The 23,407-nt window shown below is 36.4% G+C and overlaps 1 protein-coding gene across 4 annotated transcripts in view; it reads right to left on the bottom strand.

Annotated features, from left to right (window-relative positions):
- Positions 1 to 23,407, bottom strand: part of LOC138815454 (cadherin-8) — a 360,916-nt gene that overhangs the window by 107,226 nt on the left and 230,283 nt on the right. For all 4 annotated transcript variants that reach the window (XM_070004893.1, XM_070004891.1, XM_070004894.1 and 1 more), the window contains exon 8: positions 8,892 to 9,028. In XM_070004893.1, coding sequence (XP_069860994.1) covers positions 8,892 to 9,028 — 137 coding nt within the window. The remainder of the gene's footprint in view (positions 1 to 8,891; positions 9,029 to 23,407) is intronic.

The following is a 23,407-nucleotide window of genomic DNA, read 5'->3' as shown; positions in this document are numbered from 1 at the left end:
AGATGCTCATTGGCCAGAGATGTTCAGCTAAGAATCGAGCTGTATTAAAGTAGAAATCTTTTTCACACATCAATTAATAGTGACTATTTGGAATCCAGATTCATCAGGGTACTCCCTTGCGGCATTAATTCCTGATTTCCTGTATGCATTCATTCATCTGGTAAATATTCACGGGCAGCCTCAAGCACTGTATTTGTTCCTCAGGATAAAAAAAAAAAAAAAAAAAAAAAAAAAAAAAAGAGTCGGGTGCCAGTGGCTCAAGCCTGTAATCCTAGCAACTCAGGAGGCTGAGATCTGAGGATCGCGGTTCAAAGCCAGCCCAGGCAGGAAAGTCCGTGAGACACTTATCTCCAATAAACCACTAGAAAACCAGAAGTGGCGCTGTGGCTCAAGTGGTAGAGTGCTAGCCTTGAGCTGACGAGCTGAGGGACAGCACCCAAGCCCAGAGTTCAAGCCCCACAACCAACCAAAAAAAAAAAAAAAAGTAAAGAACAATAAGAAAATAATAACCTGTTTCACGAGAGAAGGATGCTTAAATATTTCTTGTCTTAGCGATACATTTTTAAAACATCAATCAAAACAGCAATACTCACAAAACAGTATGTTGGAAATGATCTCTGTACAACTTGGGGGAGGATGATTAGAGGGGAGGAAAAAAAGGGAGAAAATGGGAGATGTGTTAACAAGTTAGACAAGAAATGTAATCACTACCTTACTTATGTAACTATAACCCCTCTGTACATCACCTTGACAATATGTGTTTAAATCCCAAAGAATGACCAAAAAAATAAGATTGTATAATATACCATGACCAGTAATGTGGAGAAGAACGGTTACAAAAAAAAGTAAGAATTTATAACAAAAGAAGCTGATCTAGCTTGAGGTATTAAAGAATAGTCGCTATAAGCAGTAAGAACACAAAGCTAACACAGTAGCAACAATTGATAGAAGTTGTCAAAAACATATATGTATTAGTAGATTTGACATTTACTTTGTATGAATTACTAAGAAGAAACAGGGCACTGGTGGCTCATGCCTGTAATCCTAGTCACCCAGGAGGTTGAATCTGAGGATCATAGTTTGAAGCTAGTCTGTGAAACTCTTTAATTCACCACCAAAAGGCCCTAAGTAGAGCGGTGATTCAAGTGGTACAGCACTAGCACTGAGTGAAAAAGCTCAAGTATAGCTCCTAGCCCTTGAGTGCAAGCCCCAGCACTGGCACACATAAAAACAAAATTCATAATTAAGCAGTTGATGATTATAATAAATAACATGTCCTATTTTTCCTCCCAAATAAGTAAGGGGTTGGAACAAAGGTTTATAAATATGCACGCAAGGGACAGGAAGGGGAAACAAAGAGGAGGCAACAATGCTTGATAAGAAATGAACTCGTTATCTTGTCCATGTAATTGTAACTCCTCTGTACGGTATTTTCACAATAAAAAAATAAATAAATATGCACCCACTATCTTGAAAAGAAGATTCTGTACTGTCAGCAAGAGTCTGAGTAAGTTTAGTCACTTGCTAGCAGAACACAGACAAGTGAGAAGTAGCAGAGGTACTCTAGCAATCTTAACCTTTAACCTGCAGTCTCCTTGAACTCCACAGTGCTATCTGCCCTTCTTCCCTCAGTTCTCAAGGCTTCTTCAACCCAAAAGAATTAAACAAAGCCTGAGGAAAAGTCAACCCAATATTTCCCTATTTTTAAAATTTGTTCAAATATCCAGGGTCATTAGTACCTTGATAGTATTCTAATTCTGGTTACAATCATAAGGTGTGAGTGACCAGTTTGGTACAACTTGTGTCCCAAGTATGATCTTCAATCATGTATGTTGTGAAGTTCCTTTGTCTGCAGCGAGTGTTATTATAGAAGCTATGAAGAGAAATCTTCATAAACAGTGTCCAGGAAAATTCATAGGGATAAGATTCTCTTTCCTACTTTCCTCTACAAGGTTGTGACTAAAGGAACTCTTCGTTATATCGACATCTTAAAGGATTGCCTGGTCAGTGTCTGTACCACCATTCCTAGCCTGCCTTGCTTTCTAAGCAGACTAGAAGAGACAAGAGGGACAGTGAAAGAGAATATGATTTTGTGGGAAGAAATGTGTAACATGGCTGCAAAACAAAGATGAGAGTCCCAGGATACCATGCAAATAACTAAAGCGGCATCATCAGAGTGACAGCCGATGCCCAGAGACTGAAGTGGAATTGATTAGCAACAAAGACTTATAAGATTATATTCATTCTGAACCTGTGTTCATTATCCCTCTGGTCTTGGAATGGTATATACCCTACCCATGGGAGTGTGTTTTAGATACTTAGGAATATATCACTTCTTCTTTCCCATATTTTATTTTTCCTTCCCTTCTTTGTATCTGTCTTCACTCAGAATATTGCCCTCCATCTTATAACACTTGCATTCATGTCTAAGTTAGATGATGTTGAAAGTAACTTGGCATACAAGTACATATTCAGGCAATTATATTAGCTAAACATCAAGTATTGTAACCTCTGTGATATTTATAGCATTTCAACCACTGTTGCACTTGAATTTAACGACCCATTTTAGGCTCCTATATCCTTTTCTCTTCTGTGAGAATGATCTCACCAGACAATGACTCCTGTTCACCTCCTTCCCACTCACTCTCGAGAAGGAAAATAGTACTGATCATAATAAAGCTCTAGTCGTGATTATGCGATAGGGAAACAGACACCTTGATGCGTGTTAAACAAGTGTTTGATGTACAGTCTCAAGTCTGATCAGGCTGTCCAGTCAGGTTAGCTTGTGCCTGACTCATTTTGAGGGCTGTTTCTCAGTCATCAATCCACCATGCCTGAACCAAGGGTAAGAGAAAGGTCGGTGAGGGCTGGGAATGTGGCTTAGTGGTAGAGTGCTTGCCCTGCATGCATGAAGCTCTGGGTTAGATTCTTCAGTACTACATAAACAGAAAAATCCAGAAGTGGTGCTGTGGCTCAAGTGGTAGAACATTAGCCTTGAGCACAGAGAGGCTCAGGGACAGTGCCCAGGACCTGAGTTCAAGCCCTAGAACTGGCAAAAAATTGAAAGATAGAAAGAGAGAGAGAGAGAGAGAGAGAGAGAGAGAGAGAGAGAGAGAGAGAGAGAGAGAGAGAGAGAGAGAGAAAGATGGATGAAGGGTTTGTGAGCAATCATTGGCTGTTCAATGCTGTAACACACATATTTTGCTTACCATGGCTTTTTTGCTGTGGGAAATAGAAGTTCTTATATGAAATATAAACTAATTAAATAATTTAAAATTCAACAACTATTAAAATCCCAAGGTAAAGTCTAGAACAAACAGAAAAAAACGTATTTATTCGCCATTGTCTAAAGAGAGTACATATGTAACGTGCTTAGAAGTACAATACTATTACTTATAATTTAATTCCTACTGTGCCAAGAGTTTTAGGAATCATTACTATTTCCATTCCACAGATGAGAAAATAGATTGTAAAAGGGAGGAAATAGAGGACCCAAGGTTTAATGCTTAAGACATATCCAGTGCTCTTAATTCTATCTAACTCTAGAACCTAACATTCCACCGAACAATTATCTACTATCTATCTATCTATCTATCTATCTATCTATCTATCTATCTATCTATCTATCTATCTATCTATCTATCCATCTATCTATCTCTATCTATCTATCTATCTATCTATCTATCTATCTATCTATCTATCTATCTATCTATGTATCTAATTGTATGTGTATATGTATGCACATTCTTTTTTTACTAAATAACTTGAATTGGACAAAGCAATTATTCCAGATATCGGGCCTCATGCCAGCAAGAGGCATTCCTTAAGTGCTATCAAACAAGCATTTTCCCTGAGAGATTTAACCATCATTAGTGAAAAAGCTTCATTTGCAATATGGTGTGCAGCCCACTGTAGTGGGCCAGAGCAATGCATTATCACTAACTCAGAGAGATTAATTTAATGGGCAATTATATGCTTCCTGCTTTGCACACCTTCAGGTAACCAATAGTAGTTTGCTTTGTGCCAGTCACCAGCGAACAACAGAACATCAGAGATTTTTTTTAATCACTTTTCTTTTCCATATCACCAAATATTCTGTGATGGAAACTCTGTAAGTATCAAGATTCTTGTTTTGGTTAGCAGAGATATAGCATACCCCCCTATGACTTATTAACCTGTGGGCTTCTAACTGCAGCCTTACCAACGTGAGGAGGGCAGTGGGGATCTGGTGCCAATGCAATACTTGGTAATATGCACAGCGTACTGTCTGCCTCAGCACTAGAGGATAAAAGATATCTCCATTCTCATTAAAAGATAATGGATGGACTTCCCTTAAATCCACTCTTTAGTTTAATTTCATTTGTTTAAATCGTTTTTTCTGATAAGATAGCATTCTAAGAGTAATTTTAAATTGTTCTCCCTGGGATGAATATCTCTCTTATCCTTATTAGAAACTTCTCCATTGAGGGTTCTGTTATCCTGGGTAATTTTAATATTCATTGTGGACAAATACAATAAATCTCAATTATATATATATATATATATATATATATATATATATATATATATATATATATATTTGTCCCAAGACATGGTCTGTGGCTTTAGAAGACAAATAGTACCAAGAGGATTTAACAATCAAATGGAATAAACAAGTTTCTGGGCTGGTTATGTAGTAACTTCACGTATTTTTTCTTAAGTTATCTTTGATTTTATTATTTTTGCATCCTTTTAGGATATAGAACAAAGACAGTCTAATTATACACTTAAAGTTTCTAGATTTACATCCACCTTAGCTTTTAGTTTAAAGACAAAATTTAAAGCTCTCTCTTAAGTTTTCTTTCTTATCAGAACTAAGAGTTACATGTAAAAAATAATAGTGAATTTTATAATAAATTTATATTTGCACATTTCTTAAGATATCTTGAATTAAACTTTTTTCTTGGCTATATTTTACCTATTTAATTTATTAAGTTACTTTGGAGTTTAAATACAACAAAAAAAATGGAAGATGCTGCTCATTGATTTCAGTAGAATAAGTTTCATGGTGTTAGAAATTCTAAATTGTATAAGTATTTTCCTCAAATACAGGATCAGCATGTAAGTAGTGGTAGCTGTGTTCAATGTGTGTTTAGAGACACCTGTAAAACTATGAGAAGATTTCTGACTTTTTGTATTTTGTCTCTTTAATAATAATAATAATAATAATAATAATAATAATAATAATGTTTGAAATAAATTTAGCTAGTCATTTGCCTGATGCTCATTGAGGGTATTCATTTTTTTCATGAATTATATTTATTTTTTCTGTTGTTATTTTTCATTTTCGATAGTATTTGGGTTTGAATTGAGGGCTTTTTGCTTAGGGGATGATGCCCATAAGTAACATTTTATTGGTTATTTTTGGAGATGGGTTCTTGTGAACTGTTCTCCTGAGCTAACTTCAAACCATGGTACTTCAGATATAAGCCTTTGAAAAGCTAAGCTTACATGGGCTGAGCCACCTGTACCTAGCTTACAATTTCAAACTTGATCATATATTTACCAAAGGAAGTCCGCTCTTGGCAATCTTTTCCACTGTCAGAATGGAACTGGCTGGATTTCCAGCACTCCTGTTCATGGCCTACCTCGTGTCTCTGTGAAAACCTCAGCACACCCTGTTTCCTCTTTCACATGCTGTTTTTCTGGATGACAATGGAAGGTAAACTCCAAGGAGGGCAGGACTTAAGTACATCCAATTCCGGCTTTCTCCATAGTCATTAGATGGGTGATTGCCAAGTAAAGATTGGGTAATTAATTACTGAATAAAAGAGTGAATGGATATCTGTCCTGACTGGGTTGGACATTCTGGTGGACATCACTTAAGACCTCATGGAACTAGAACTCTTGTATTTTCTCTCTCACTCATCTGTGATTCCTTTCATATGGTTCTTTACTTTCTGGATGGCCCCATGATAATTTCTTAACCACCTGTTTTGCGCATTCATTTATTTTTGTCTCTTAAAAAGGAGTTCAGGGTTGCTTATATTAGACACAACCCTCATGCATCATTAAATAAAGGTGCTTATCTCATGAAAATATATGTCTTGGGTTAAAGTTAACTTGAGAAGTTTGTGTTTAAAGTATGAGAAAATTATTTTCTATCACTGCATGCATAGTTTAGAAAACAATTTATTTATTCATTTGATAAAGTATTAAACCAGCCTAAATATTTTTGTTCTTATAGGCTTAACATGATCATGAGTTTTGATTTTGCAAATTGTAAACATTTCATGATTTTACTCTTCTAAAAGGGTTTAACATTTCTAATAAACCAAAAAAAAAAAAATCCACACACACAAGAAAACAAATGGTATGTTTATTTGCTATTTCCAGAAATGTCACATGATGTAATTTTGGCCAGGAAAGAACATTGAAAAGGGCAATAAATAGTATATATATATATATATATATATATATATATATATATATATATATATATATATATAACATATTTTTCCCTCAATCCTGGAGCTTGGGCTCTGTCCCTGAGCTTTTGTGCTCAAGGCTAGCACTTTATCACTTGAGCCACAGTTTGAATTCTTCCTTTTTTTGGTAATTGGAGATAAGAGTCTCAGATTTTCCTGCCCAGTCTGGCATGGAACTGTGATTCTCAGGTCTCAGCCTCCTAAGTATTAGAATTACAGGGATGAGCCACCAGCACCTGGCCATAAATAGTATTTCTAACCCAGGAGAAATATCAAAGTTTTCAAGGTATTATCCCTAGCTAGAACTAGAGCTCAGGAGCATGGAAACAGCCAACCTAACAAATAGACTGTAAGTCCTTGGCCTGCACTCAAGTTGCTTTGAGGAAAAAAACATTCTTCACTCTTGAATGCAAGACTTTCCTATAAAACTTTTAGTTTGGGGATGGTCCTTTGTCTTTTTTATTTATTTTTTGTTTCAAGTAGCACTTCAAACTTAATGTAGGACCTCCTATCTTATAGACAGCAGTTTACCACTATTTTTTTGGGGGGGGGTCCGTTCGTGGGCCTGAACTCTGGACCTGGGCACTGTCCCTCAGCTCCTCAGATCAAGGCTAGCGCTCTACCACTTGAGCCACAGCACCACTTCCGGCTTTTTTCCTTTTTGCTTATGTGGTGCTGGGGAATCGAACCCAGGGCCTCATGCATGCAAGGCAAGCACTGTACCACTGAGCCACCTTCCCAGCCCCAGTTTACCACTTTTGAGATATAGGGGCTGCATTTTTTTTTCATTCTTTTTTTGAGAAAGTCTCAGGCTTTTGCCTAGGCTGGCTTACAATCTCATTCTCCTACCTCACTTCCCACATAACTGGTTTACAGACATTCTGCATTCTAAAATATATAATCGATATCTTTGGCTTTTTTTTAAGGTCTAGTTGAAGTTTTGCCCTGGCTAAACACTATCCATCTTCCTTTCTTCACTTCTAGTAATGCTGAGATTAATGCATCACAACACCTGCTAGCATTCTTCTTTTTCTTGAGGCAGGGTCTTGTTCTGTGGCCCACACTGGCTTTGAACTCATGATTCTCCGGCTTTAGACTTCTGGGTATTAGGAGTATAGAAATGGCCACCATACTGGGTTATCTATCAGTGTTCTTTTTGTAAGGGTCCGGGAAGGACCTGCTCGCATCTCATAACGAGGAATACATAAGCCCCACTGAACAGCTGGAAACACAACATTCATGCATCTCACAGAAAGTCTCCCAGTTTCTTCAGTTAGCTGCCTGAGAATATAAAGTGAATTTTAGGGGATACACTTTGAGTTTCCCTCCCGATTCTGTACATAATACATGTACCCATGAGTTTCTCTGCATGTTGATGCTTCCTTTTGGAAGTGCCAGGGATGGAGCCTAGCTCCTTGAACTTGCTGGACAAATGCTCGACCACTGAGTGGAGACTCAGTTCCCTTTGTGCTCATGCCAGCTGATGTTTACATCTTCATTCATTCTCTCGGCACTCTAAGTCTATCAAGAGAAAATGGTTTTAATTCTTGAATCTGTGGACAATTTGGAAGGCCTTTTCAGGTCCTTCATGGAAATAAGGTATTCAGATAACATAAACGATGTTTGGCCTGGAAATAAACCATTTGCATGTTTTCTTTTCTTGTTTTATTTTTATTTTTGTTGTTTTGCATGTTTTGGTAAAATAAAAAAGAAATCTCAAAATGGAGGGGTGACCTCGGCTAGAGTCATTATGGTCCTTTCATTAAGTACAAAGAGGCTGTGCTTATTAAAAATGAACAGAAACAAGTGTTATTTTTTAATAATCCCAGAACCTCTTCCCCTATAACTAACTTACATTTTAGACATAATTTTTTGGGGAAAAAAGCCTAGCATGAGTTACTGTTGAGGATACAGTTTTAAAGAGTCCATAATTATTGTGTAAAATATATTGAATTCTAAAAGCATTAAAAAGTATCTCTACAATCTTACCTCTTGAAAATCATCTTTATCTATTATGTGGTTGACTTATATTTATCTGAATGCAGGTGTTTGATTGAAGCATGCCAATCATTATAATTATATTGCATATAGTATGTTATAAACTTTGCATTTATTTAAATTATAGTGTATTACTTTCTAATATAATTTTTGTACCTACCCTTTTAACTATGCCCATATTTTAAAATGTTACACTGTTTTAGGGTTGACAAATAATTGTAATGTTAAACAATATATAGTCTGTGTGTAGGAATATTTTCTTCTCACATAGCTTGCAAATATGTGATAATTTCCCATTATGTGAGTTATTGTGTATTGAAATGATATAGTCTGAGATGCCTCGGGAAAATAAATACATTCCACTAAGAACCATTATCATTAAATATACCACCAAAAGAAAAACAAACAAACAAGTCTAGCACTTACTAATTTCAGTAGCAATGATTGTGATGTTATGCCACACACTTAATTCTCTGTCAAGTGGAGTTGCCAGTGTTATCTTCCCATCATCTGCATTAATATTGAACTGTCTCTCCAGGTCAGTGTGCCGGTCGATGGAAAACCTGCAAAAAAAGATGATAAATCTGTAATCATCAGCTTCACTGTTCACACAATCTGTGTACTCCGCCACGAACTTAGGAATCCTTAGAGAGTCCTATTTGTGAAGTCAGATGCACTGGGAAACTCCCTGGCATCATAATTTGTACAACAAAATGTCTACATGAGATGTAAGAAGCTTAATGATTATTGTCCAAGGAGCAATTATCTACCTATGCAACATGGAGGTCATAAACTGCCATCCGTTTTGATAGGTAGCATCTTCAAAAACGGATGCTGATGAAGAGTTAATTGGACAATCCATCACATTTATTGGACAGCTCACGATAATTAGTAGTTGCCACAAGATATTACATACAACAGTGAACTCAGACCCAAAGCGAGATGGTGGTAAAGCCACGTGTTCTTCATAACAATCCCAGGCAAACAGTTGGTTGAACTTTTATTTGAATGGACTATATTTCTGAAGTTTGGATTTGGTGGCAATTTTTGAAAGTCTCATTAAACTATGTGTTATTTATCCTATTACTCTCATGTTATAAAAAAAAATCGGTTGTTTATCCTCTAGTTATACACACACACACACACACACACACACACACACACACACACACACACACACACACACACACACACACACATATACACACATACCACATACACACACACTGTCAGTCCTGGGGCTTGAACTCAGGGGCCTGAGTACTTCCCTGAACTTCTGCTCAAGGCTATCACTCTACCACTTGAGCCATAGTGCCACTACGGACTTTTCTGTTTATGTGGTGTTGAGGAATAGAACCCAGGGTTTCATGCATGCCAGGTAAGCACTCTATCACTAAGCCACATTTCCAGACTATATATATTTATATACATATAAATATATATATAAGTTATAGATATATAAATATATAAGTTATATGTATATAAATTATATATATAAGTTATATATATATATATATATATATATATATATATATATATGTTAAGAGAAATGGTTTGGCTCCAGTAGCTCACTTGATGGGTGAGGAACACAGTTCCAAGTTAGTCCAGGTAGGAAAATCTGTGAATCTTTTAGCTTCAATTAGCCATCAAAAAGCCAGAAGTGGAGCTGTGGTTCATGTGGTAGAGTGCTAGCCATGAAGAGGAAAGCTCGGGGACATCATCCAGGACTTGAGTTCAATCCCCAGGTCCGGCACCAAAAAAATAGGAGTGATATTAATATATTTAGAATACCAAGTAAATGAGCTGACATGTATTTGGTTTCAGATACCATTTATGCTCGATTCTTTTTTTATTTCTTTTTAAATCCATTTTAAAATATTTTTATTATCTTCATGTAGTTGGACAAAGCAATTGCCATTCAACCAAACAGCTGGTGAATATGTCTTGGTCAATGTCATCTCTTTCAACATTCTCACTCATCCCTCCTCTTCCTATCTCTTCCTTTACTCTTCTAAATTTTGTAGGATTTACATTGAATTTTTAATATATTTTTTATTGTAAAGATACTGTACAGAGGGGTTACAGTTATATGAACAAGGTAATGAGTCCATTTCTTATCAAGCATTGTTACCCTATCCTTTGTTTTTCCCCTACCATCCCTTTCCTACCGAGCTCCGCAACACCCCCCACCCCCGCACAAAGTTGTAAAGTTCATATTCAACATCGTGCCTTGTACATCTGATTGTTACAATAGGTCATCCTGTATTACTATTTCAGCATTTTGTTATTTCTCTTGCCTCCCCAAATTAGAAAAATATGTATACAAGATGCAGGACACCGGAATCAAGTACAGTGACAACAGGGGTTATACCATGGGGGAAGAACATACAAAGAGACAAAAAAAATCACATAGTACATTATAAGTACATTAAAAAGAACAACAAGAAAAATAAAATCTCTTATATCCCTATCTTGGGGTTCATTTCCCTTAGCCTCTGATTATATTGTCATATATATATATAGCTTTTGACCTATTCTGTTTGTCCTAGATATATACTAGTTATTGCAGATAAGGGGAACCATGATACCTATGTTTCATTGGGTCTGGCTTACTTTACTTAATATAATTTTCCAAGTCTTTCCATTTCCTAACCAGAGGGCAATGTCATTCTTTCTGATGGAGGCATAGAATTCCACTATATATATATATATATATATATATATATATATATATATATATATATACACATATGTGTGTGTATATGTGTGTGTGTGCGTGTGTGTGTGTGTGTGTATATATATATATATATATATATATATATATATATATATATATCTTGATCCATTCACCTACTGAAGGGCATCTGGGTTGGTTCCTTATCATAGCTATGGTAAATAATGCTACAATAAACATAATTGTGCTGGTAGCTTTAGTATGGCCTTGTTTGTGATGGTTTGGGTAAATGCCTAAAAGTGGGATTGTTGGGTCATAGGGGAGCTCTGTGTGGAGTCTTTTGAAGAACCTCCATACTGCTTTCCAAAGTGGTTGAACGCATTTACATTCCTACAACAATGTATGCTCGATTCTTTAAAGAGCTAAGATATGTTCAAAGGGTTAATGATCACCTTTTATATCATATTCATAAAATATATTGTAGGCACTTTTGGATTCTAGTGAGTTGTTTTTTTTTTTTTTAAATCTCAACTCTGAGATTTCACACATTTGTGACTCAACCTGTTTCTTAGTAGCCACAGTAAATGAAATTCAGTATCATCACTACACTAGATACAATCTAAACCAGAAACACACTTCATGGATTTTTGGTTAGTTACCAATACTTTACATGAACTTTCAGCCAAAAGTTTTGTAGTAATAATGTTAGGTTATTTGAATGTTGTTATTTAACATCCTGCTATATATTACTCCCTAAAGCATATTTATTATGCAGATCACAAATTTAGATCAATCAAACAAATCACTTTCTCTCTAAAGAGGGTGATGTTCAATGTCCCTTCTTCCACAATTTACAAATGGTCCAAAACTAGGAAATAACTTCAGTGTTTTTCAACTCCAACAAAAGTAGGGATTTTCTTTTGTTAATTTTTCCAGTTATAGTTCATGATAAACTTGTTTGGTGCAAGTCATAGGAACTTATAAAATAAATTAGAAATATGTTATTTTACTAGGAACAGAGTAAAACATCTCATGATATTATGATCTCATTACATTAGAAGGAACAACTTAGTTTACAATGCAGTTTATCATTTACTCATATTGAGTACGATGGAGAAAATATAGAAATAGAAAGCTCTAAGTTGGGACTTCTGTTCACATTCGCTAGTGGCTTTGAGAAGCAGAGAATTTTCCCAGTGGCTTTCTAAGATCAGTCCAAAATTCCTCATGATATTTGTCCACATCACTGTTTACCACTCTCCAAAAACCTGCTAATATGGATATCTCAATAGAGAACAGACTGAGCTGAAGAGATCTGAAGGTTATATTGGCTCTTCTAGCTCATTGCTCCTACATAAGTCACCTTCAACTACAAGCCTCTGGCTTTTTTGATCTCCCTTTCTTAAGAATGTCTATCTTTTCATTCTTCAAACATTTCCCTGAACTTTGCTCTGTGCTCAGAAGAAAAAAAAATGGATGTTTGATTCATAACATCAAATAAGTTGGAATTTTGTTCTGCAGTTACCCAATAATGCTTCTGGTGTAATTGTGAAATTATTCACAAAGCACAGATATTCCTTATGTGCAGAGCACAATGTTAAAGGAACATGAGGAATGGACAAAATAAACAATGATTGTATTCAAAAGTTAAATGAAGACAGGCATTGTGGGGCATGCCTAGAATCCCAGCTAAGTGAAAGTAGGAGGATCAAGGTTACAAAGAAGTTCCTGCTAAAAGGGTAAGACACTATACCAAACTGAAATAGGAAATCTAGGGGTCATGATGCAAATGGTAGGGCATGTGCTAGCAAGTACAAGATCTTGAGTTAGTTTAAACCCAAAGGCTGTCAAAAAAATTAAATACTTCCAATTTTATAGTATCAAGTCTTATTTTTTTAATCTGAAGCTTTGAAGTCATCATCCTATTTGCTTGAGAATATGCATATATTGAATTTACTGTTCTTTTGCACAAATATTTAAGAGGTACTAGACAAAAGACCTAACACCAAGAAGAATAAGAAGCTTCATCTACTCGCTACAATAAGAAACTTCTCATTAACACAGAGGGAAGTAGCCTGTGAGAAAGTACGCTTCTTAGGTTATGAATATATCAATTCTAATGATGGAACTTTTGGAAACAGACAATCCTTTCAAGTGCAATAGACAGGTTTTAGAATTGGCATTATCCACGATAACCAATATTCACAGAAAACCAACTGAAATTTTTTCCTTTTTATGCAACAAATACCCTGCCTGGCTTTCATACTACTGTTCTTCTAACTTTATGGTCGTGTTTCTTAGAAGCTGACCTTAAAGACTTCATTATTTTACTTTGTGGAATTAAGGACACAAATTCAAGGAAATTCCTAAGCTGGCTGATTAGCATCTGGTTCAAAGATGGTAATGGAACACACAGCCAGATACAAACACACACCCCTGGTTTAATTCAATTCAGACAGCTTGCTGAGATCATAAATGAGTCAAAAGAAAATACCACTGGTGCCCCAGTTCAGTTGATGAACAGGAACAACTGAATATTATTGTGTGGACAAATAGTACATTCTTGTGTGGCTGCAACTGTTGATAGTAACAACCTTACCTGATGAACCTGTTCTATCAGTTGCCACAGTCCAACTGCATACATTTCATACCAATATTTGACACAAAATTCTACCACCTAATTTCCTGTGTTTAGGTATACAAGAATGACATAGATTTTTTTCTATGTGTTGATATATGTATACATGTACATAGAACATGTTTAATCTCCCATCAATCCATCCCCCCTGCCACACATCCATACAAAGACCCCACCCTTTGCTTAAATCACTTGTCTGCGATTAAAACAATAAATAAAACATCAGTCTTAGCAAATTACAGAACACGTTCAGGAATTTTAGAAGCAGCCATTTAGTTACAACCTGTGTCTCCTTCATTTTTGTCATTTCACAACAACACAGGCAAACTACGGGTTAAGTCTGGAGGGCACATGAGCAATCAAACTGACTGTCATAAAAATAAATGAGTCACAGGTTCATATAGCTGTTTTGAACTTCCATTTTTCAACCACTATACTCATGAAACACCTGATTCTTCCCTCCTCACCCAAGGCATTACTCTTCTATTCCTATTTTCTCTGCCAAGACCAATTTACATGTCTGAAATTCAACAGTCTCATCTAAAAATGAGAACAACAGAATTGTCTACATGAAAATATCAACACAACACCTACCTGTAGTATTTTAATTAGCATGAATTAATAAGACAAAGGGATTTTGTTGTGGTATTTTCATATGTATTGTGGTCTTCTTATAGTAAGTGATCCCCTAGGGAATATTTTCTATTATTATTATTTGTAGTAGATATTCAGTAATATATCTTGTCATTATACAACAAATATATTTGAAAGATTCTGGAATCTTGGAAAGAGTTGCAAATTTAGAGCTTTCTTTCCCACAAAAAGGTTGATGGAGATTCATCTACTCTTTTTCTCTTTTTCTTTATCTAACTTAGGGTCAAATATAGAAATTTCAATTTACAAATTGAGGGTGGTTCATTTGTCTTCTTAGTGTGCATGTTGTTTTACAGTTCATTATGTTATTTTGCAGTTTGTTCTCAAATGCCTTGGGAAACTAGCATAACATACATTACATTATGTGAAACTGTAGGCAGTATTAAAATAAACAAGTGCTCTAGAATTAATCTTGGATAAACTTGACTCACAATTGATTATTTACCATTTGTATAATACCCATCAATAAATCCAAAGCTTTTCCTTTGAATCAGAAAACCAATAACATTGCAGAACAGAGAATACTAAATATGATGCTGTGATTGCAAACATTAAAATATGCATGTAACATATTGCCCCTCTATGAAGGGATTACATTGTAAATTGTATTTACTTTCTACAAAGGTTTAGTGATTGCCTCTCAGGTCCAAATATGATGTTACATGTTTGGAGGTAGGGAAAGGCTTTCTGACACATGATTTGAGACTTTCTCATTGCTCAGAAGAAAAATGGCATGGTCTATAAAAGAGGGACACATCACATAGAAAGAAATTGTTTCTAATTGTGCCTAAGAAGTAGGATTACATGTGTATGTGTGATTGTGTACAAGTGTATGTGTGTGTATATATGTGTTGGTGAAATTTAGTTGGTCATAAAAAAGTGGCAAAAGGTGATAATATCTGTTTTGAGGTACAGAGGATCTTCCCCCACAGAGCAGCAGTTAGGAGGCATCCAGAAAACACTGGAAGGTTGGGGTTTAAAACCTGCAAATATGTTATTCAGCTTTTGATACTTTAACAGATATCTGAGACAACGTACTTAGAAATAGGAGAAAGTATCTCAGGTCAAAATTTTGGAGGATTTAGTCCAAGATCTATATGCTGTTGCTTCTTATCCAGAGGTAAGTCAAAATATCATGGTGGGAGCAGATGGTACAACAAATATGCTGATCCGATGGCTGAAAAGTGTAACAAAAGAGGAAAGGATGTAGTTCCATGATCTCCTTTGAGGTCACGTTCCCAGTATGCTAAATCCTCTCACTATACCCTAATGCTTACAAGTTCTACCTCCAACAGAGAGGGATGGACAAAGGATGAGTACATACAGTAGTGTTGCTCGCTAAACGCTATGTGGAAAATGAACTATACAACTTCTGGGTGGGGTGGGAGGGAAAAACTGGGAGAGAGCCAAGGAAGGAAAGATACTGTTCAAAGAGAAATATACTCTTTCCTTGATTTACATAACTGTAATCTTTATTGTAACATATTTTAACTAAAAAAGCAACATCCACTTCCCAATAGCTCAACAGTCTGGGACTAAGTCTTTGTTGATCCATTATCCTAACTAGAGCAATGTAGTTAAGAGCTCATTCTGGGAATGGTGAGAACAAAGGTCTAAGAGAGAAGCATCTTATTATTTATCTTCCCATCTTTTCTTCATGCTTATTCTTTTGCATCCTTCTTTTATGTATCTTTATTGAATATATCCTGCATGTAAGACAGGAGGTGTAAAGACAGATAGGATCTTTCTCTTGTATAATTTAGTTTATATGTGGAAAACGATAATAAATAAAGCAAGCTTTTGTTTAGAGCTAACAAGTGTTATAGCCATGAAGAAGACAGGAAAGGCTGCTATACATAAAATATAATAACTCTAAGCAAGGAAGGTAACCATGAAAATCTGAGTTAGGAAGAAGTTTCATGTGTTTGAGGACACATTACAGTGTGTTCAAGTTCAAGAGTCAATGGAGGAAGTCTGTCAAGGAGAAAATCAGGAAGGATCTCATTATGAAATATACATATATATATATATATATATAGCAGCAATGTAACAGGATAAGGATGTAACAGGAGAGTGATACCATTAAACTACAGCTGGTGTAAATAAATATGTTCTATGCTATGATGAAATCATTTGCTACTCATTTCAACCATTTAGATCCTCTAAACAAGCTAGTATAAGCAAAGAAGTGAAATCTTTGTATAATTTAAATAAAATTAGCTTTCTATGCATTCAGAGACCCAGACAGGGCTAGTTGATTCCCTATTGGATGTCAGATCTGAATGAATTCACAATCACCTTGATAAATCTGGGAATCGAAACATAGAAAATGGTTAAATGGGGATAAAACAAATAGTCAAATTAGAGATAGTGGTGAGTCAGATTAGCAAATAAAACAAACAAAACAAGGTGATTATTTAGCTTTGAGAAATCAGTGAAAACAAGGAGTCTTATAGAAATCCCTAAGTGAACTAAATCAGGTCCAGAGAGACAAGCAACTCATGTTTTTCCTTAAATGTAGAAGATAAGACTCAGATTACAAACTCATAAGCAAGTAAGTTGGATGGTATGTGAGTAAAGACAAATGTATTTACTAAAATACTGTAGACTCAAGGACAATCTCAAATAGTGAAATTCCTCAGCAAGGCAAAATCAAAGTTCAGAAAAATAAAACACCAATAAGTGGGTACTCAAAAGGAGTGGGGTGAAGTCAAAGGGAAGGAGTAGACAAATAGGAAAGGGAACAATGCAGAGAAGAATTCAATGTATATCCTACAAAATTAAGAAGAGCTAGGAGGCTTGGCACCCGTGACTCATGCCTATAATCCTAGCTACTCCTGAGGCTGAGATCTGAGGATTGTGGTTCAAAGGCAGGAAAGACTGTAAGACTCTTATCTCCAATTAACCACCAGAACACCGGAAGTGGCACTGTGGCTCAAGTTGTAGAACACTAGTCTTGAGCTGAAGAGCTGAGGGACAGCACCCAGGAGTTCAAGCCCCATGACTGACAAAAAAAAAGTAGAGTGAGGAAAAGAGTGGGTAGGGGAGGGATGGAAGACACTGTTGAAAAGGATGATATTGATCAAGATATATTGTGTTCAAACTGAATTGTTAAATGGCAACTCCTTTGTATAACAACTACTTTAAAATATATATATTTACTATTTTTTATTGTGAAAATACCATACAGAGGGGTTACAATTACATGAGCAAGGTAATGAGTAGATTTCTTATCAAGCATTGTTGCCTCCTCTTTGTTTCCCCTTCCCATCCCTTCCCATCTCCTCTTCCCCACCACCAAAGTTTTAAAGTTCGTTTTTTGACATAAAGTCTTGTACATCTCATTGTTGCAATGGGTCAACCTGTATCCCTATTTAAATAATTTGTTTTTTCCTTTCCCCTCCCCAAATTATATCAACATCAAATACAGTGAAAACAGGAGTTACACTATTGAGGAGGGACATACATAGCAACAAAGAAATCATCTTATAAATATGTTAGAAACAATAACAAGAAAGAAAAACCATTTGAGTCCTTATCTTGGGGTTCATTTTGCCTAATTTCAACTTATCTAACCATTTCTGCTTGTCTCAGACATATATTAGTTATTGCAAATAAGGGAGACAAGGGTCTCATATCTAAAATATATTTGGAACTCAAAAAATTGAATCCCCCAGCAACAAATCCTCAAAGAAACAACTGCCCAATAAATAAGTGGGCTAAAGGCTTAAAGAGAAACTTCTCTGAAGAGCAAATAAGAATGGCCAATAGACACATGAAGAAATGCTCAAACTCTCTAGCAATAAAAGAAATGCAAATCAAGATGACATGATCTTGTATTTAAAGAATCCCATAGACTCCACTCCCAAATTACTCAAGCTGATTCAAAACTTTGGCAAAGTAGCAGGTTATAAAATTAACCCCCCAAAATCAATGGCTTTTCTATATGCCAACAATGAGAAAAGTGTGGCTGAAATTAGGAAAGCAACTCCATTTGTAATAGCCCCACAAAAAATAAAATACCTAGGAATTAACTTAACCAAAGAAGTGAAGGACCTCTATGATGAAAACTTTAAAACCTTGAAAAAGGAAATCAACACAGAACTTAAAAAATGGCAAAACCTCCCATGCTCCTGGATTGGCAAGATTAACATCGTGAAAATGGCAATACTTCCCAAGGCTATCTACAAATTCAACGCGATACCTATCAAAATTCCACCCTCATTCTTCAAGGAAATAGAGGAGGCAATCCAAAAATTCATATGGAACAATAAAAGACCCCGAATAGCAAAAACGCTCCTCAACGGAAAGAACACTGCTGGAGGAATATCAATACCAAATTTCAAACTCTACTATAAAGCCATAGTAATCAAAACAGCTTGGTATTGGCATAAGAACAGACCTCAGGACCAATGGAATAGAATTGAAAATCCAGAAATGAACCTACAGACCTATAGCCATCTAATCTTCGATAAGGAAGCTAAAACAATAGAATGGAAGAAAGACAGCCTCTTCAGTAAATGGTGCTGGCAAAATTGGTTAACTACATGTAGAAAACTAAAGCTAGATCCTTATATATCACCCTGCACCAGAATCAACTCCAAATGGATCAAAGACCTTGAACTCAAAGCAGACACTCTGAAAACATTACAGGATGAAATAGGAGAAACCCTAGGTCTCCTTGGCTCAGGTCGAAATTTTCTGAATAGAGACCCGGAAGCACAACAAATCAAAGAAAGGTTGGACAAATGGGATTGCATAAGATTGCAGAGCTTCCGCAGGGCAAATGACATAGCTGGCAAGATCAATAGAAAGCCCACGGATTGGGAGAAGATCTTTACTAGCCATACAACGGACAAGGGTCTCATATCTAAAATATACTTGGAACTCAAAAAATTAAACCACCCAAAACAAATCCTCAAAGAAACAACTGCCCAATAAATAAGTGGGCGAAAGACTTAAAGAGAAGCTTCTCTGAAGAAGAAAGAAGGATGGCCAATAGACACATGAAGAAATGTTCAACATCCCTAGTCATAAAAGAAATGCAAATCAAAACAACATTGAGATATCACCTCACTCCAGTTAGAACAGCAAAAATCAAGAACTCTAACAACAACAGATGCTGGAGGGGATGTGGACAGAAAGGAACCTTACTTCATTGTTGGTGGGAATGTAAACTTGTTCAACCACTTTGGAAAGCAGTATGGAGGTTCCTCAGAAGACTTCACATAGATCTCCCCTATGATCCAGCAATCCCACTTTTGGGCATTTACCCAAATGTTTACAAACAAGACCACACTAAAGCTACCAGCACAACTATGTTTATTGCAGCATTATTTACCATAGCTAAGATATGGAACCAACCCAGATGCCCCTCAGTAGATGAATGGATCAAGAAAATGTGGTATATATACACAATGGAATTCTATGCCTCCATCAGAAAGAATGACATTTCCCCATTTGTTAGGAAATGGAAAGGTTTGGAAAAAATTATATTAAGTGAAGTAAGCCAGGCCCAAAGAAGCATAGGTCCCATGGTTTCCCTTATTTGCAATATCTAGTATAGGTATGAGTCAAGCGGAAAAGGTCAGATAATGTGATGTTAGGAAAATGAACCCTTAAATATGTATTTTAATGTTTTTGTTTCTTTCATGCATGTGTTTCTAACGCATTTATAAGATTATTTCTTTGTTGCTTTGTATGTCCCTCCCCCACAGTGTAACCCCCGCTTTCACTATATTTGATGTCAGTATAACATGTGGAGGAGATGGGGACAAACAAGTCGTTTAAGGATTCAGGTGGACCTGTTGCAACAATGAGAAGTACAAAATGTCATGTCAAAACCAGCTTTACAATGTCGGTGTGGGGGGGGGAGGGGGGTATAATTGGGTGGGGGGAGGGGGGTAAAATTGGGTGGGGAGAGGGGGGAGGTGGGGAAGGGAAGTGAAGTGTAAACAAAGGAGGAGGCTGCAATGCTTGGTAAGAAATGTATGCATTATCCTGCCCATGTAATTGTAGCCCCCCTGTACAGTATGTTCTCAAATAAAATAAAATACAATTAAAAAAAAAAAAAGAAATGCAAATCAAAACAACATTGAAATTCCACCTCACCCCAGTTAGAATGGCTATAATCAAGAACTCTAATAACAACAGATGCTGGAGGGGATGTGGACAGAAGGGAACCCTACTGCATTGTTAGTAGGGGTGTAAACTTGTTCAACCACTTTGCAAAGTAGTATGGAGGTTCCTTAAAAGACTTTACATAGAGCTCCCCTATGACCCAGCAGTCCCACTTTTGGGCATGTTCCCGAATGATCACAAACAAGATCATACTAAAGCTACGAGCACAACTATGTTTGTTGCAGCATTACTTACCATAGCTAAGATATGGAACCAACCCAGATGCCCCTCAGTAGATGAATGGATCAAGAAAATGTGGTATATATACACAATGGAATTCTATGCCTACATCAGAAAGAATGACATTGCCCCATTTGTTAGGAAATGGAAAGACTGGGAAAAAAATATATTAAGTGAAGTAAACCAGGGCCAAAGAAACATAAGGTCCCAAGGTCTCCCTTATTTGCAGTAATTAGTATATGTCTGAGACAAGCAGAAAAGTTCAGATAAGATGATGTTAAGTGAAATGAACCCCAAGATAAGGACACAAGTGGTTTTTTTCTTTCTTGCTATTGTTTCTAACATATTTATAAGGTGATTTTTTTGTTGCTTTGTATGTCCCTCCCCCCAGGGTATAACACCTGTTTTCACTGTATTTGATGTTGGTATTATTTGGGGAGGGGAAGGGCAAAAACAAATTGTTTAGACAAGGATACAAGTGGACCCATTGCAACAATGAGATGTACTAGATGCTATGTCGAAAAACGAACTTTACAATTTAGGTGCGGGGGGGGGGGCGGGAGTGTAGTTGTGGAGGTGGGAGGCAAAGGAAGGGAGGGGAAAAACAAAGGAGGAGACAACAATGCCTTATAAGAACGTACTCACTACCTTGCCCATGTAACCCCTCCTCTGCAGTATTTTCACAATAAAAAATACTTACTTAAAAAATTTAAAAAAAATAAATATATAGATTCTGAAAACTCCTGTGGTTATGGAAAAACATGTATAGTGTGTGGTTTTCTTCAGTGTGAGATTAGGAGGAAGGATGATAAATGCTTCTTTGCAGGGATGACCTGATCCTCACTGCTTGCTCTGAGGACACAGGAATCCCCACAAACTTCCATGAACATTCAAAGGTGTGCATTAAGTCCAGGATGCCAATCTGCCTCTGCATCCTTTCCTCCACCTATACTTCTGGAGCTGTGTGACTATGTGAATGACCACTTTGCACAGAAAGACTTTAGAGCTGGAACATGCGATGCAGATAAAAGAACGGAGGTGATATGAAAGAGGCACAGCACTTCCCTGTGTAATTGTCTACATAATTTATAACAGTGTTGCTTTTTAGTAATAGATAATCATTGGCCTATTCTGTTCTACCTCATTTTTACAAAGCCTTTTACATAGTTGTACAAAGGGCTTCAACTCCACACATCCCTGTGTAAGTATAATGCATCTTGACCAACGCCTCCCCTTACAGCCTTCTCCCCCACCTCACAACCTCAGCCATCCATTCAATTCGCCTACTTCCGGTTTTGCATATGTATATTGACTACTTGACTACATTTCCCCACACCTCTATTTGTCCATTTCTTTCCTCTTGACTTCATATCACTGAGACATTCAGCCTTTTTGCTAAGCCTCTTTGCATTCATTTCTCAAACTCTCTATAGACTAGGCAGTAGTCCTATACATGTTCCATGCTCTCAATATATCTTTATATAATTGAGACGATATACATTTTCTCCAACCACACAGTTGGATATATATACAGAAGTGATCTGTATAATGTCCTGACTATAGGATCTGACATAGAATAAAATCTCATTGAATGAGGTATGCCTGTGAAAATGATTATTCAAATTTGGTCAAACTCATCTACAGTATAGGAAAAAATATTTCTGAAACATATCAACACTGTCTGTCAAAATAATGAAAAGGACAATACGTAACTGAAAATGCATACATCTATCATTTATTTCCTGAGGGCTGAGACTTGAGGTGAGGTTGGGATAGCTACAGAAGGTAAGTGATGGCAGACAGGACCCACATTATGATGCATTGTGCTCACAGATTTGCGCATTGAATTAAGGCCCTTTGCATACCTTCTAAAAGATAATAAAATACACATCTTTGAGTATAAACTGCACATTCAGACTCATTTCTGAAATACTGAGGACTTGGAGAAGAGCTTGGGATTACGTGGTAAATGAGATGTGTCTTAAACCCTTAAAGATTAGAGGTACATCTATATTGAAATGGTTTGTTTGCTTGCATGTTGTGACAGAAGTATATGACCTTAGTGTACAACCATATGTAATTCCTCCAAAAAAAACCAGAAAATATTTTATAGACCAAACCCCAATGGTAAACACGTTTCTTAACTCATGTGGTATAAACTGGATATATGCATTTAAGCAAGACTACAGACCATAACCAATGACCTGGTCCAGGGTAGCCAGAAATGCTTTCTTTCAAACCACCACTGTGAGTCACCATATTCTGTTCACTACCACCTTCCAGTATCTGGCCTCTTCAAGTGCTTTACAAAGCACATTTTCCTGTCCTTTGTAGTATTAAATACATTTTCCATGACTTTGATCCTCAGAAAGGACCTTCATAAATCTTACTCTCATTTACACTGTAAAACCTCAGTAGATCATCTCAAACTTGACTTGTCCATGAAGCTTATTTGAAAGGCACTTCAACTGGGAACTTTTCTATTCTAGTGATCAAAAGTCAAACACATGGGGTAGATCCAACAAGCCTTTGTTTGATGGATGAAATGGAATTTTCTTCATTGTTTTTATCATGCTGTCTTCTTAAATGCATGATATTATACTCCTCTAAAACATC

Source organism: Dipodomys merriami, unplaced genomic scaffold, assembly GCF_024711535.1.
Source record: "Dipodomys merriami isolate MVZ:Mamm:240054 unplaced genomic scaffold, mDipMer1.0.p SCAF_64, whole genome shotgun sequence".
NCBI classification, from domain to species: domain Eukaryota; kingdom Metazoa; phylum Chordata; class Mammalia; order Rodentia; family Heteromyidae; genus Dipodomys; species Dipodomys merriami.
This window is presented reverse-complemented; position numbering and strand designations above follow the sequence as displayed.